Here is an 18,074-nt window from a genome sequence, read left to right on the forward strand (position 1 = left end):
TATTGGCTGTTGGTATGCGGCATGCACTCTTTGTTTGCTTATTGTGCGCATTACAATGATCTTGTTATAACGACGAAATGATGAGTTCCAAATTCTTTGGCAAACAATATTATAGTGTCTTTGCCTTTCCATTGTTGCTGTCTTAACTTGTAATGTCTTTGTTTCAGATATAGGTGCTGCATGGACAACTTAAAAGATTGCCGGATCGCTTCATTGTATTGCTAGGTTTAATTACCATTCAATTTCTCTGGGTTCTGTAATATTTTTTCAAAGCCGTGCAACTGATGTAATATTTAGTTAGTTTTTATAGTTCTTTCGCGCATTTTTTCTTTGTTGCTTGTGGTAAGTGAGGCTATCCGACAGAAATCATTGCTGCGTAAATATTCTCAGTATCTAAAACACGAATTCCCATCCCTTAAACGGCCCAATTAACCGAAATCACATATGTGCCGGCCCGCAAAATCCTAAAGCGCCTATTATGCCTAAAAGATATAAACAAGAACTAAACTAAGCCGGCCCACTTACTTATTGGGCCAGCCCACTTGATTTACGGTGGACCCCACACTCTAATTGGGCCGGCCCATTTGCTTTAAGGTGTACCCCACCCACTACTGGGCCGGCCCACTAACTAGCTGGGCCAGCCCAATTGCTTTTGTGGTGGACCCCACATATTAAATGGGTCGGCCTTTTAAGTGGAAAGTGGGACCCACCTGTGTTTTTGGCCCGGCCCACTTGCTATATGGTGGACCCCACATACTAAATGGGCCGGCCCTTTAACAGGAAAGTGGGACCCACCTGTGCTTTTGGCCCGGCCCACTATCTTGTTGGGCCGGCCCACTTGCTATATGGTGGACCCCACACACTAAATGGGCCGGCCCTTTAAGATGAAAGTGGGACCCACCTGTGTTTTTGGCCCAGCCCACTATCTTGTCGGGCCGGCCCACTTGCTATATGGGGGACACCACATACTAAATGGGCCGGCCCTTTAACAGGAAAGTGGGACCCACCTGCGTTTTTGGCCCGGCCCACTGTCTTGTTGGGCCGGCCCACTTGCTACATGGTGGACCCCACATACTAAATGGGCCGGCCCTTTAAGAGGAAAGAGGGACCCACCTGTGTTTTTGGCCCGGCCCACTAGCGTGTTGGACCGGCCCACTTGCTATATGGTGGACCCCACATACTAAATGGGCCGGCCCTTTAACAGGGAAGTGGGACCCACCTGTGTTTTGGCCCGGCCCACTTTCTTGTTGGGCCAGCCCATTTGATCTATTGTGGACCCCACGTACTAAATGGGCCGGCCCGATAGCAGGAAAGTGGGTCCCACATGCTAATTGGGCCGGCCCAATAACTTCTTGGGCCGGCCCAGTTGTTTTAAGGTGGACCCCACTAGGTAAATGGGCCGGCCCGATAACAGGAAAGTGGGTCCCACATGTCTTGTGGGCCGGCCCTTTTTGCCTGTTGACCGGTCAAATGAGTGCATTCGGCCCGGCCCATATGCTTAGTGGGCTGGCCCATTAATGTTCTGACCAGTCAACCTTAGAGGTTAGGCCCGGCCCACGTAACTAATGGACCAGTCCAGCTATATAGTTGACCGGTCAAACTAAGTCAGCTGGCCTGGCCCGCAAACTTAATGGGTCGGCCCGCTTAAGACGTGGCAGGCCTCGTGTGGGCCTACCATCTACCACGGGGTTTCAGCGGTTAACGCCATTAACTGCCAGTTAACGGCGTCTGCCACGTGGCAGTTTGCATGACGTCAGCACTCAACGGGCTCCCGGAAACACTTCTGCAACGGTCCGATTTTCCGTAGCGGAAGGGCACCCAAGCGCGACGGACCGAAAAATACGTGGTAGGACTTTGCCTGACGCAGTTTCGACAACAGAACCCATATCGTCGGGTTAGGCCCATAGGCGACGAAAAATACCCCTTAGCGGACGATTTTGAGACGTTGTCTATCAGAACTTTTCTTGTAGTGTAATGAGTTGTTTTGAGTTTGGTGTGGAGGAAGTTTTCAAGGATCAAGAGAAGAGGATGATACAATATGATCAAGGAGATTGAAAGCTCTAAGCTTGGGGATGCCCCGGTGGTTCATCCCTGCATATTTCAAGAAGACTCAAGCATCTAAGCTTGGGGATTCCCAAGGCATCCCCTTCTTCATCGACAACATTATCAGGTTCCTCTAGTGAAACTATATTTTTATTCCGTCACATCTTATGTGCTTTACTTGGAGCGTCTGTTTGTTTTTGTTTTGTTTTGTTTGAATAAAATTGGATCCTAGCATTCATTGTGTGGGAGAGACACACGCTCCGCTGTTGCATATGGACAAATATGTCCTTAGCTTTACTCATAATGTTCATGGCGAAGGTTGAAACTGCTTCGTTAATTGTTATATGGTTGGAAACGGGAAATGCTACATGTGGTAATTGGTATAATGTCTTGAATAATGTGATACTTGGCAATTGTTGTGCTCATGATTAAGCTCTTGCATCATATACTTTGCACCTATTAGTGAAGAAATACATAGAGCTTGCTAAAATTTGGTTTGCATGATTGGTCTCTCTAAGGTCTAGATATTTTCTAGTAAGGGTTTGAACAACAAGGAAGACGGTGTAGAGTCTTATAATGCTTGCAATATGTTCTTATGTGAGTTTTGTTGTATCGGTTCATACTTGTGTTTGCTTCAAATAACGTTGCTAGCCTAAGCCTTGTATTGAGAGGGATTACTTCTCGTGCATCCAAAATCCTTGAGCCAAACACTATACCACTTGTGTCCACTATACCTACCTACTACATGGTATTTCTCCGCCATTCCAAAGTAAATTGCTTGAGTGCTATCTTTAAACACTTCAAAAGTTATTACCTCTTATTTGTGTCAATGTTTTATAGCTCATGAGGAAGTATGTGGTGTTTATCTTTCAATCTTGTTGGGCAACTTTCACCAATGGACTAGTGGCTTCATCCGCTTATCCAATAATTTTGCAAAAAGAGCTGGCAATGGGGTTCCCAGCCCCAAATTAATTAACTTTCATAATTTTACAAATAGACACTCCTCCATGGTATGTGATTGTTGGACGGCTCCCGAGGATTCGGTTAGCCATGGCTTGAGAAAGCAAAGGTGGGGAGGAGTGTCATCTAAATAAAACTAAAATAAAAAGGCACTCCTTCGTGGTATGAGATTGTTGGCAGGCACCCGAGGATTCGGTTAGCCATGGTTTGTGAAAGCAAAGGTTGGAAGGAGTGCCACCCAAAAATAAAATTTCATGGGAGCCGCTCTTTGAAAGTCTGTCTGGCAAGGGGGTTAGAGTGCCCACTACCATTCGTTGACAGCAACAAACACCTCTCAAAAATTTACTTTTATGCTCTCTTTATGTTTTCAAAATAAAAGCTCTAGCACAAATATAGCAATCAATGCTTCCCTCTGCGAAGGGCCATTCTTCTACTTTTATGTTGAGTCAGTTTACCTACTTCCTTCTGTCTTAGAAACAAACACTTGTGTTAACTGTGCATTGATTCTTACATGTTTACCTATTGCACTTATTATATTACTTTATGTTGACAACTATCCATGAGATATACATGTTACAAGTTGAAAGCAACCGCTGAAACTTAATCTTCCTTTGTGTTGCTTCAATGCCTTTACTATGAATTTATTGCTTTATGAGTTAACTCTTATGCAAGACTTATTGATGCCTGTCTTGAAAGTACTATTCATGAAAAGTCTTTGCTATATGATTCAATTGTTTACTCATTGTCTTTACCATTGCTTCGAATCGCTGCATTCATCTCATGTGCTTACAATAGTATTGACCAAGATTATGATAGCATGTCACTTCAGAAATTATCTTTGTTATCGTTTACCTACTCGGGACGAGTAGGAACTAACGGGCAGTCAATTCAACTTGGCTGTGGTTTCCTACGAAATGTACAAGAGGCTAACTATGTTTGGCTTTTTGAGGCATTTCTCGAGGCTATGGATGGTGTACAACCAAAAAACATAATTACAGATCAAGACGGTGCTATGAGAGGTGCTATTCTTGCTACATTTCCAGATTCATGTCACCGAAATTGTAGATGGCACATGATGCAGAATGCTCAGGGTGTGTTGGGTAATGACATGGCACAAAATGAACCTCTAAGGTTGGAGTTCAATGCCACGATTGACCACAGCATGACTGTCGAAGAGTTTGAATCTAGGTGGGCAGATATGATTTTGAAGTACAATGTTGCAGATAATAAGCATTTGCAAGACCTGTATTACATCAGAGCCTCTTTTGTTCTTGCATATTTCAAGGACAGGTTCTTCCCATTTCTGCAAACTACAACACGCAGCGAAGGCTTTAATGCGGTGCTAAAAAGATACATCAGCCTGCACAACAGTTTATTACATTTTTTTGAGCAGTACCTTAAGCTCCAGGAGAAAATTGATGTTGCAGAAGATTCAAATGAGTTCCAAGTGGAAGACAAAATCCTAAGGTTGTGGGGCGAGTGGCCACTTGAAGAGCACGCCTTTAACGTTTACACAAGACCAATATACTTGCGTTTCCGGGCTGAAATTCGTAAAGTAACATCCTATAATGCCAACCATTTAGAGGGGCAGTTGTTTGATGTTGTACCAATAGTAGGCTCTGTTTTCGGCTATGGCAGAAGGAGTTACAGAGTGGTTGCTAATGTGGAGGATGAGATGTACATTTGTGAGTGCTAAAAAATTACCAGGGATGGTTTATTGTGTTGCCATGTGTTGAGGGTAATGCAACAGTTAGGTGTTGTACAATCAATTCCTGCACATTACATTTTACCTAGATGGACAATGCCCCCAGATGATATTTTGCCAGAAAAAGTTGAATTACCAGGAGTGCCATTAGACCGGAAGATGTCAAACAAAGAAAGAAAGCTACTACGATATGGAACACTATGCAATGATTGGACGGCATATGCTAAGGTTGCTGCTGAATCAGAAAAAGGTAAAGCCTTGGCTGATAAGTACATGCGCGAGCTAGGTAAAGAATTATCTGCAGTGAAAATTATAGCAGCAGCAAAAAGAAAAGAGAAGAAGAAATGTACCAAAAACCAAGAAGATACATACGGTGATGCAAGCGTTGGTGATGATGGGCAGGGAAGCAGTTCAAAGTACCAGCATGTTAGGGATCCTATAATTACTACAACTAAAGGTCGTCCCGAGGAAAAGAGGAAGAAGTCAGACCTACATTTCAAGCCGTCCAAGAATGTGAAATGCAAGAGTTGAGGTTCATCACAACACAAAACATCTGAATGCTCATAAAAAATTATTCCAGACCCAGAACCCCAGGAGATCAACTTCTTTCGTGATATGATTTAGTGGATTGGAGTGATGTTTTTAAGTTAATGTATTGTAAAGTTTGTGTTAAAATCATCCTGCTGAATATGATTTGGCAAACTTGTGGGCTAAAGTGATTTTTGGTTTGGTGTTGTTACTTCATTGGTTGCTATTTTGAAATGTACTATTTGAAATGCAAGTGTATTTTGAAATGTACTGTTTGATGATTTTACACAATGATAAAAGTAGTTCTTGAAAAATAAAACAGACATTCTAGGCTGTAAAAAGTATGCACATTGGAAAGTAAAAAATGCAAGAAGAATACACTTGTAGCAAGAAGGTTTGATCATGAATTGTAACGGCTACTTAGATGCAATGTGCTTAAAAAAGGAGTTCCTGCCACTCTATCTTGTTGTCAACCCATTCCAGCCACTTAAGTGTGGATGTCTTCCTAATGTTGGGCATGTCAGATGGGTCGATTGCTGCAATCATTTTCCTTCCATTCCATAGCTCAATGGCCTTTAGCATGAAGAATCCATAGTTGTACCTACAATGCGAAACCAGTAGTGCGAGATAGAAGTCACGAAGCTATGAAGGCAAAAAAATAAGGAAACTCGGTTATGGAACAAAAATGCTAAACCACATGCTTGAATAACTGTAGTTTTACTTACGTTGTTTTCTGCATTGGGGTGTCGATGTGTTCTGTCACCCAATTTTCAATGTTTATGGTAGATTCACTGTAGTTTTTAGCCCACATGTACTTGATTGATCCAATAATTAACCTGTAGTCTTTGATCAGTCCGCGATTTCCTTTCGCTCTTAGTGAATCCATCACCTCGAACCTTTCTGCCTTTAGGTTCAACACAATCAGATAGTAGTGACCAGTGTGTTGTTTGATATCAGGAGTTAGGTCTTGCAGAACTGGGAACATAACCTGTTGATTTTGCAAAGTAAGAAAAAAGTTCAAAAATGTAAGAAGGTAGAGGCATCAGGTAAAAAATTGTTGTGTATTCAGAAAAGTAAAAGAACATATGAACTACATGCTAACCGGCTCTTTATGGTCAAGTCGATTTTCTGAATTCATTTTGAATGCTTTGGTAACCACTCTGTCATGAATGCACGTCGCCTTCGTTAATTTGGTCTTTTGGGGAGAATAGTTACATGCGCAACAGAAATAAAGGAAGGAAACAAATGTAATAATCAGTGTAATATTGAGAATAGATGTATAAAATTCAGAAGGGATAACATCAAAAAAGATTCAGTACTGAATACTAACCGCAAGAATTAATGGCATCACATGTTTTTTCTGCTTTGCCAACTCTGGAGCAAGAACACGAATTGCCATTTCGCATGTAGAGTTGCTCAACCAAGCTCCAGGCCTAACTGAATCTGCTAGGTCTCAGACGTATATGAAGTATTTCCCATCATCAATGATTTTACTTTTGTTGATCTCATCTTTAGTTTCCCCACCGTAAGAACAAAGCCTGTCGTAGACTTCATTCGCAAACTTCGAAGCAGTCTCCTTCTTGCTATATCCGAGGAATGGTGACTTTTGATTTTGTGCTGGTTTGACAATCCTTTTCTTATGTGGTTCAGGAATAGGGGTGCAACTATTTGAGCGACCAGATGTAAGAAGAGCATCTTGAACAAGAGGTTCCTTCCCCTTTGCTGGAGTCGTGGTTGGCATTTCAATCCGTGCATAAATCTTATCTAAGGAGTCACCGCTGTCCTTGTTACTGGATATTACTACTAACTCTTCCTGAACAGTGTCTGGTACGTCAGTTTTCTTGCAGACAACTTCAGTTTCCTGATTGCTAGGATCATCCAACCCAAGATCAAGACTTGGGGATGCCTCCATATGATGTTCTCGATTCCTCTTAGCAAGTGTTTCTAGTACACTAACAGATCTGCTGAATTGGAGCTGCAAATTTCTATTCATGCTATCCTGAAGTTTTGCAGCCGGTCCACTGGGAATTTCCGCATTAAGAGCTTTTGCTTTGGCTTCAGCTGTAGCAAATCTTGTAAGCCTCCTAGGACTGTCTGCAACTAACTTCGTAATTATGTTACGTTGTCTGCTAGGCTTTGGACTTTCTTTTGTATTGGCAGTTGCCTTCAAAGGAGATTTAGACCTTGTTATTGGTATGTCTAGTGTAGCAGTCTTCACATTGTTACAGTCCATAGCAACAAGACCAACAGATAAGCGATTGCACTCCTTGTTTTGTTCTCCCTGGATCACAAAGGAAACTCCCTTCTTTCCATTTCCAGTGATGGTTCCCTCAGGTGCTTGGGCATTGAAATCCAGAAGCAACTGTGCTGTAGTATCATCATGCAAGATGTCATTATTGAGGTTTGAATGGGATCCTAATGCATACAACTGAAGCTTTGTCAGAGCATCTGGAGTTGAATCAGAACAAGCAGATGGATTAGTTCCAGTAGCAGCAATCACTGTTGTCCCATGAGCTTCTTCGTTTCTCCATGCAGATGTTTCTTCAGCAGGACCATGTGATAAATTGTTGTCAGATTGGCAATGTACATAACATATCTTCTTGTGAGGCACAACTTCTTCAATTACAGTTTCTTCAAGAACATCAGGCACAGTATGCACATATTTCCTCTTCATTAATGTGTCCTCCTTGACATTTGGGACTGGAAGATCTACTTCTTGACAAGTCTTCTCGATGGCAGCACGTGCCTTCCTTGTTCTCTTAGGTTTGGCTTTTCGAACATGCTCAACAACTTGTTCTTCAATTTGTTTGGAAGATGGTCCTTGGACTTCTAGTGTTTGGATGAAGGTTGCGACACCATCTTCAAATAGGGTACACATGTTGATCACGGCTGGCCTGTACCTCTCCAAGTCCTAAGAAATATATGAAACACAATGATCAAATAAAAAAAATGCCTAATTGAAAAAACAAAAAGGTAAAATAATAACAGATGCACACAGAAGTAAAACCGGCTTACCTCATCTGTATAACTGCCACGAAGATGACGCCGGATGAACATATCAACCACAGATGGATCAGTGGTAAACATAGAAGGATTACGCCTGAAATGAGCCTTCGGCTGCACATGTATACAACAAAATTCATCAATGTCAAAGATGGTAGCATGTAAAAAAAGAAAGAAAAGCTGAAACAAACATAATGTAATGACGGGGTAGATTCAACATGTACATACCGGCAATGCACCAAAAGATCCATCAGTTTTCCTATCCAAATCAGATACAAGTGAGATTAGACTGTTCGTCCAGATTCCGCAACGAGGTAAATCATCTGGAAGATTTACTGCATTTGTCTCCAGCGAATCAACATAAATAATTTGTAAATGCAAAAAAATATTAATACCCCCATAATTTACATGCTACTAACGCTTATAAAACAACTAAATGGTTAAAAAGGTGAAGATGAGATGTAGTTTAGTTTGGAACACGTACCATAAGATATGGCATGCAAGCCTTGAACCAATTTTTCTTGTCCTTTGCTCTTGCAGTTTGGATAAGAGTATCAATTATGAACCTGGGCCAATTCAAGGTTTTGATGGCTTCTACGTTTATCACAGGAGGGTAACATTTTGGACTGACTTTTATGCCGGTGGTTGGAGCAAAAACTGAGCTAATCATGTATATGATGAACTTTCTGAGATATGAATCATCTGCAGGGTAAGAGGGCCTAGTTCCTTCTCCAGATCTGAAACATTTGGCTGCACGCCATCTATGATCCCAAGCATGTAGTAGCATCAACATCTAGCCGATAAGGAACGACAGAACTTCCTTTAGGTACTCCCAAAACATTCACAACAGACTCAGAAGTTACAGGTATCTTGCCCCTTTCACCAAAGTCCAGCACACAGTTGTCTTGATCAAAGCAACCCATCAGAAACCTGCACAACTCAGGAATAAGCTTGGAACACTTCATCTTAATGATTCCTCCAAAATCTGACTGTATTAGCAAATTCTTCTGGTCTTCAGTCATATCCTTGAAAACTCTGACAAGCTTCATGGGAGATGACCGATTGAAAAGATTACTCTGCCATTAAAACATCACCCATTGAGTCAGTAGTTCAGAAAAGCATTGATATATTACAAAATGCAGAAAAAATAAAAACATAAAGTTAAAGTACCTGGTTCTTAACTTTGAGCACCTCTTTTCCAGGCTCAGCTTCTTCCACATTTGCAGTTGGAACTTGAACATTTTCTTCTATTATTGGTGCCTATTTCATCTGCTCCTCCTCAGCTACTTCTTTGTGCACCCCTGTTTCATCCGCCATTCCTTTCAACTTGAGCCTCCTCCTCATCGCGCTGAGTTTTGAGTGTGCTTCCTTCACAGGATTTTTCGGTGTGCGAGAGGACTTCTACAAAACAGAAACACAAAGTAAAAAAAAGGAGTAAGATGCAAACGCATAAGACACACAAAAAAGGAGTAAAAAAGGATTAACTTCGTTGGTCCATACCATTTGGGGACAAGATATTTTGGTGGACACAGTATAATCACCACCCTGTAACAGAAAACAACGGAATCAGTAGAAAGCATCTATGTAATAGATGTACATTTATGTTGATTAAATTCAAAAAATTACAAAAATGCAGGTAAAAACAACTAAGAAAGAATACCAACAATAAAAAATACATCGAATGATGATTCATGACCTATGCTTAGGCTACCAGTATGTATTAACTAATGGAAATATACATCCAGTATAGTCTACTTAATTCCAAACATATATTCATCCCAGCATGTATTAACTCCTGGAAAAATACATCCAATATGGTACACTGATGTGTCTGGGATGTATTAACTCCCACAAATAAACATCCAATTATGATATACTTAATTCAAAAAGATATCATCCTGCGATGTATATACTGCTGGGATGTATTAACTCCTTGAAATATACATCCAACATGGTACACTCATGTGTCTAGGATGTAATAAACATCCAATTATGATATACTTAATTCAAAAGATATAATCCTTGGATGTATATACTGCTGGAGGTATTCATCCTAGGATGTATTTACTACTAGAAAATATACATACCAACAAGTACAATTGCAAGATGAAATTGATAGTACTACATGAATAACTGAGCTAAATTGATATAGTGTGCAACTTGTCAAAATATTACTGGTGCAAAACATGACTACAAACCACAAAAACCATGTTGATGTTGTCTACTGCAACCCACAAAATTACTGCAAAAACCACAAAACTACTGCATCAAACTAAACAATACATGTGCATACAATCTACTGCAAAAACCACAAACCTACTGCATCAAACTAAACAGTACAGGTGCATAATAGCCCATGCATATTGAAAAATCACAAAGCTATGAACAATACAACACCCATATACAACATGAACGCAACCCCACTTTCACCAGAATGACACATAAAATTGGTCCTAACATTGGGAGCGAAAATTAGGAGCGAAATTGGGTGAAATTGGGAGCGAAATTAGGAGCGCCTACAGATAAAACAACAGGACTACAGCCATAGGAGGAACTAGGAAGGAGAACAGAGTCGCTCACCAACTGCATGACTCGAACGAGAAGATGAAATCACTCACCGCCACGGCTCGAAACGGTCGATTCGCAAGGGGCGACACGGAATAGGTTCGAAAACGCGACGTCCGCCAGCCTCAGACCACTCCAATCGCCGGCCGGCGCCGCCGATACAACCCTCGAAGCAAAACAACTCCGGGACCTACCGCTTCGATGCGCAGGCCTAGACGAGGAATCTGCGATGCAGCCTAGGCGAGCATAGCCGGAAACCCCCGCCGGGGCTTCCGCCCGAAGAGCTCGCCGCCGGTAGGTGGAGATCTAGTGGAGGTCGTCGCCGCAGAGCGGATCGGAGCGAGACAGCGGAGAGTGGAGGAAGGTGGATAATGGGGGAGAATGGGGATGGACACAAACTTCTATTTCGAACGGGAAGAAAAAAGAAGAAGAAAAAGAATAATCACAGTGGACGTTGCTTTGACTGTAGCGCCGCTTGCTCCGCACCGCACAATTTTGATCCAACGACGGGGAAGGTGGAGCACGCTGTAAGACACGGGAGAGCCCAGTTAGGGAATAGATTTTGCGCGATTTTATTGTGTTGTTAGTACAACAGTTTACAAGCTTAAGAGTTGAACGTTGTGAAGTGAAGTGTGTATTAAGCAAACGCTGCACTGATCTTAATACAGACAGTAGATCAGATCACACCAAACTCAACCTCCCAAAAGTCTGCTTCTCCTCTCCCAGAATCAACTGTCTTTCGCCCCTTCTAGAACCTTCCAATGCCGCTCCACCACCCCAAGCACCGGCACCACCACGACGAAGACGTCCTCCCCTACCACCGCTCCGACGACGAGGCCAAGCCGCGCCGCCCGTACGCCCCCTCCAGCTTCCCCTCGCCGGCCTCCCCCGCTTCCCCTCACCGCCTTCTCCTCCTCTTCGCCGTCGTGTGCCTCCTCCTCGCCGTCGCCTCCCTCTCCTTCGCCGTGTCCGTTAGCCTCCGCCCTGCGCCACTCCAGCCGCCCCCCGCGTCCGTAGCCTTCCGCTGCGGCCGTGTGGAGGACTCCCTACGCTCCTTCCTCGCCTCCTCCCGGAACTACTCCGCCGCCGACAGGGAGAAGGTGCTCGCCGTCGTCGGGGTCCACACTGAGCTCGGATCCGCCGACCGCCGCGCTGCGTTACGAGCCACCTGGTTCCCGCCCAACCCTGAAGGCATCGTAAGGTTTCATATGATCTCCATTCATTCGACTTGGATCTGGTTGGATTGGTTTGCTGCTACTCTTGTTATGCTTCACATATAAGCTTCTAGCATCATGTGTAGCTTATACCGCCATGGGGATCTATTAAGACGATGCTTGTAGTTGCTGTTACCTGCCTGCATTGCTCTAATGAGGCTTCGAGTAATGCCAGATCTGTTTGAATCACTAATGATGCCTGCATTCAGTACTCTAGGCTGTACTTAATAACCAGTAATTTGAGGTTATTTTGTGACTGGTTTGTTGTGATTGCGAATTTTATGGTTTACTAGTAGGTCTGGTTGGGATGGTTCATTTTGCAGTTTTGCTTTGGCATGGCAATTAGGCATACACTAATAAGTGTGGGTTTTTTCTGGCATTATAAGAACTAGCAGCATCACAAGATTGGCACATAAAAATAGAGGAGTTTTTTTCCCTGTCAGTGGTTACTAACCTGACCTACATTACATGTGAGTACGTGACCAAATGAGGAGATGTGGAAACTCCAATACAATACCAATTTGCAATTCCATTTTCTAGATTATGCAACAGAGTATGTTTGTAAGCTATGGTCGGAACACTGTATTTATGCCTCAGACCTAAGCATATCTCAAAATAAGGGTGAAATGTGGCACACATTACAAACTGCTGCATATTAAGACTTCCCTGAAATTGATAACAGTTATACACCAAGTCTCAAAAGCTAAACGATTCAAGTAAAAGGTAGTCACTAACGCGCAATGCCACTCATGATGCGCTGTCCAAAGAGAAAATACAGGTGCACCGATAATATAGCAGGCTCTCCAAAATGTAAAATACAATGCCACTAATATTTATCATTAGCTCAGTTTTCCACTAACTTGTCCGTTTACTCTGGATTGTACAAATGCTCATGTTGCAGTATTCAGAGGGCAGTGGGACCTGGTTCGTACAAAGTGTTTTCCTCTGACCAAGTTAAAACAAATGCAATTGATTGTTCTGTGACCAAGCAATACACTCCATTTGTAGAGGACACAAGTTAACAAACTTCATTCATTGCTTTAGAATAATAGCAGGAACAGAGGCTAAATGGATTTATTTTTTCAAGATCTGCTCACATTCTTTGCTATCTTATTTTTTCAGATGCCTTATGGATATATTTTTGGTTTTATCGACTTCATGACAACTTTCAGATTTTAGAAAGTGCCTTCATTTTGACTATTTCTTTCTTTATCATGCAACTCGCATTGGCATGCATTACCAGAAAGGGATGTAAACTATAGTTGGACATGAGATATAACTGAATATTAACTATAATCTGTTGTGAGCAGGGCTCAGTATGCTTCTTTCATAACATCACTTTTGCTATTTAATTTCTAGCTTATCAGATATGATCTCCTTATGTAAAATGGTTAGCTACTTTACGTTAAGCACGCTAACTATTAGCGAGAGTTGAAAAAGGGCCATCTCTAATTTAATCAGCTTAACGGTTGCTGAGGGCGTATTTCCCCCTATTTTCAACACTTCAGTAGTAAATAATTCATTACTCATTTTTATGCTCACTGGCCCTCCCATCGATTCTGCAGTTTGGAGCATGGATTTGGTTTATCATTTAGGTTTGTCATTGGAAGGACAAAGGACAAAGAAAAAATGGCAGATCTTCAGAAAGAGGTAGATCTGTATCATGACTTTTTGTTTATTGATGCTGAAGAGAGTACGAAGCCCCCACAGAAGATGTAAGCTGTTCTCTGTACCCTTGTATTTCTACCTGTAAACTTGCATCTGACTAATCTTGTTTACCCCTTTTGTTGGCCATGCAATAGGTTAGCATATTTCAAAGCAGCTTATGAGATGTTCGATGCAGAATTCTATGTCAAAGCTGATGACACGATCTATCTGCGCCCAGGTAAAGGTTGTGTTTACAATGTACCAAAACTGTTGCCTAGAAAATAGTTAGATCTGTTGTATATTATTCTTGTCACATTTCTGTGACAGATAGACTTGCTGCTCTCCTGGCAAAGGATAGGCCTCATCACCGGACTTACGTTGGTTGCATGAAGAAGGGACCAGTTGTCAATGATCCAAATATGAAATGGTTAGTTGAAACATAAATTGGTTCTAACTTAATTTATATTTACATATATGACATACTTTTTCTTTTGAAGTTACTGGATTTTCCATGTACAAGTTGTACCTCTATCTTGTTCAGTGATCATGTTATTATTTCATGATAGGTATGAAAGTTCATGGGGATTATTAGGTAATGAGTACTTCTCTCACGCATCTGGCGCACTGTATGCTCTTTCTTCGCAAGTGGTGGGAGCTCTAGCTACTGCAAAGAATGATAGGTTAATTGTTTATCTTTTTTTTCCATACAGTGAAAGCTCTAGGAGAATATAGTTTGTCTTTCTTCATCAACCAAGATATTAAGATAAATACAAATGCAAATGCCGCATACGTGCAAGAAACATCGTTTAATATCTTTAGTGGTGAGTTATTTATGTTTCTAGCCGAATCCCGACGTGGTGCAGCAGATCTAAAGTAAACTGTGCCACAATATGAAAATATAAAAATGTGAATTTCTCGTGATTATGTTGCCTAAACTTTGCAATGGAACTCGAAAAATGCACTCAGCCAAACATGTTGCATCAACCCTATGAAATCTATCATGCACAAAAACAACCGGTTATAGCTTTGTCGGCTTATTCATTATGTTCAGCTAATTGTTCCTAATTTTTAAAACTGAATACCAATTTTTACCTGATCAGAAAGCTGTAGATAAGGATATCATAAATGGTATGCATAGATATGAGCCCAAATAACCCCATTCTGCACAGAAGATTTACCAAGTCACATGCACATATACTGCTAAGGTGGAAGGTAGAAGAATGTGCCAACAAAACCAACCTAGTCCCTCCGTTCCAAAGTACATGACGCTTTAGATATGGATACAGTCTTGAAGATTCAGCTTTAATTGCTTTTTTTGTATTTATATTTTAGTAATAAATTGTATTTGTTAAACCATTTCATGACAAATCTGATAGACTTTTGTGGATAAATATTATAAATATTTGGTGCTAATTAGTTCTCAAAGGTATTTTATAGCAATATGTGTATGTAAACATATGGGGCACATGGGTTTGTCATATAAAAGAATTGGAACATGCACATATCCATTGGTATAGTCTCTGTAGAAATTTCGTGACTTCTGTTAGTAGATTGTATATAGTATATGCCCCCTACCTTGGTACTTCACAATGACAAGACAGGTAGATCCAGTATAGCGGAACAACATTATTTGTCAATGGTAGCCTTTACACACGCTAATGGGATTTTGTTGATTTACTAATTATTATCAATGCACAATGGTAAGTAGTTTATTAATCTTATTGTCTAGCTTTGTACATTATGGGCCAATCAAGCTTATGCTAGTATAGCTCTAAATTTTTACTATGCATGATGGACCATAGGCATGGTCTTATTGATCCTCTACTAATATTTTTATGTCAATGATAATTAGAATCATTACAGTATTAAGTACTGCTAAGTGCTTACAATCAACGAAATCGTGATTTTGAGTTCCAGTGAAGCATTCAAGGCTTAAGGCCTATTACACAAGTTAGTTGTGTCATGGACATACTGCAAATCTGAAAGGATGGTCATTGAACATAAGAGACAGATCGAAGGTGCAAAATCTTGCAGGGAAAAACTAAATCGAGCACAGAGGTGAAGAAACACTTTTGTAGGAGAGTTGGAAGGAGGCCATTTTTCAATGAGTCACCATCTCAGGCAGGTGTTGGACTGCTGGCGTGCTGCTAGACAAAGGCATAGACATAAGGGTGGAAATAACCCCATGTTGGAGAAGTAAACAAATCAACTCCTGCCTGTCACAAGAACCGCTGGCCTGACCGTCCTGCTATCAGAACTAAGATAACATACTCGTATTATAACTCCAAACAATGTAACAAATATTCACGCGTAAAGATTAGTTGAATTTTGTAAATATGCTCTCCTCAAATGGAAAGTTCCTACATGCCTTCCTCTTTTACCTGGATATGAACTTATATAAACTAAACATTCATGGGAATATAGAGTACAAACAGGAACGCTAAATAGATATCGAGACTTGGCGCAAGGGTAGCCGAATGTTGCCTTCAAGCAAAGACCTAAAATGTGCACACAAAACCAATGAAACCAAAAGCCCCAGGGGGTGCCCTCCGCATGACACGCGTCATGCAGGAAAGGGGCAGTCACTCTGTGGAGGGCACCTGCCTCTAGTATCCCTTAATTATTTTCTTCTGGTGTCTTTTTGGTATGGGGTGCTCTCCGCATGACACACGTCATGCAGGGAAGGGGCAGTACCTGCCTCTAGTATCCCTTAATTATTTTCTTCTGCTGTCTTTTTGGTATGTTTATGTATGCATGTTCACGTAGTCGCTATTTTTTCTTTCTGCATTTCCCAGTTTAAGGATGTTTGATTATGAGGATGTTACCATTGGCTCATGGATGCTCGCCATGAATGTAAATCATGAAGACAACCGTGCAATGTGTGATTCCGCATGCACTCCCACCTCCATTGCTGTATGGGACAGCAAGCCATGTTCAGGTATGCACCTGGTATACTCATCTCAAAATATTATTTGAAGGAGAGAACAGCCATATTGCCAGTTACATCGTTATCCCTCATCAGTATGTATAGTTATATCTAGATGCATCAGCTGTTCTTTTGCAGTAGTGTTATGGCATAATGTTTTTCATATGTCAAGCCTATCACTATAAATCAAGCTCTAACTATGCAATACAAATAGTCTTTGACTGACCATATGACATGCCTTTTCCGTGGCTTGAGCCCATGCATGGAAATCCAACACATGTTCAAAGTTGCCCTTATTATTTACAGGTCCCTGTAACCCCATTGAGAAAATAAAGGGACTGCACAATACAACTTTGTGTTCAAAAAGCCCTACATTACCACCTGATGTGGAGGAGGAAGAGTAGACTAGTGAACTGGTACATTTTTGGCCCATGAATGGGCTATTGTGTGGATGCCGATTTCTCTCGTTGGGAAATTAGATTCATCATCCCCTGCTGTTATACTGTTGTATCTATCACCGACCTTGTTCGGATGACAGTATTGTTGTTGCCTGTGGCTGCTGGAGGATGCCTGCTGAAGATACCACCACAAGAACAGTGCCATTCTGCATTCCGAGTGTATACCCACTACTACTGATCAGTGCAAGCAAGCGACGTTCATATTAGGTTCAGATATATTGATACACTGTCAGATGATAGATGGATGATTTGTTCATTCACGTCGATGTATATGGCAATCGTGAGTCATTACCTGTGGATACATCTATAGTTGATGTCAACCGATGTAAATACATTACTGTGGTCTTTTGTTATGTACTATTGCTTGGGTACCTGACAGCACAATCAAGGATTCAAGGTTAGTTGGAACCATCTGATTCAGGTTGTGATGTATCTTCGTATCCCCATTTGTGGAGATTTCAGTTATGCTCGTTTCTTAGGAACCAAGGTACTACCTCCTATCCGATTTAATCGACGTGGGACTACAGCTACTTGTATGCTAAGTACTGCTCTTTTCCGCGTCAATGTTTCCCTATCGGAGGGAGTACCTGGCAGCATTTCGAACCGGATGGAGCTTTCTTTTTCACCTATTTCTGTTCTCCTTGCTACTCTTGATTGTCATGATGCCCTTTCCATTTCGAACGACAGTGGTACGCGTGTTTGGTTTTTGTTGAGGCTGAAGCCAATATACATCGAACATTCAATACGTGTGAATCACCAGAGTTGCTGGTGCAGGTGAGCCCACCCTGAAACTGAAATGACGAAGAGGCTTCTCGTTTGGACTTCAGGACTTGGGACAAACAACGGTCCAAAGCCGCGTCCTATGATGCCTCCGGCACCGCGCGTGCCGCGTGCGCTGACAATCAACAGCACCGACGCGGCAGTGTCGCCCGCCGACCGCCACGGCATCGCTATCAATTGCGCATTGAACTGGGAAACAACAGGCTCGTGGATTTCACCTCTGCCTTTGTTTTCTCTAACCTAAA

At 41.7% G+C, this 18,074-nt stretch overlaps 1 protein-coding gene across 1 annotated transcript; it reads left to right on the forward strand.

Annotated features, from left to right (window-relative positions):
- Positions 1–11,460: 11,460 nt before the first annotated feature.
- On the forward strand, positions 11,461–17,457 carry LOC127295575 (probable beta-1,3-galactosyltransferase 12). The gene is made up of 7 exons (XM_051325546.1): positions 11,461–12,005; positions 13,584–13,733; positions 13,821–13,903; positions 13,993–14,092; positions 14,232–14,345; positions 16,461–16,603; positions 16,898–17,457. The coding sequence occupies exons 1-7, from the start codon at positions 11,566–11,568 to the stop codon at positions 16,993–16,995; spliced, it is 1,128 nt and encodes a 375-aa protein (XP_051181506.1). The 5' UTR covers positions 11,461–11,565; the 3' UTR covers positions 16,996–17,457.
- The last annotated feature ends 617 nt before the right edge of the window (positions 17,458–18,074 follow it).

This window comes from Lolium perenne, chromosome 1 (assembly GCF_019359855.2).
Source record: "Lolium perenne isolate Kyuss_39 chromosome 1, Kyuss_2.0, whole genome shotgun sequence".
Classification (NCBI taxonomy): Eukaryota; Viridiplantae; Streptophyta; class Magnoliopsida; order Poales; family Poaceae; genus Lolium; species Lolium perenne.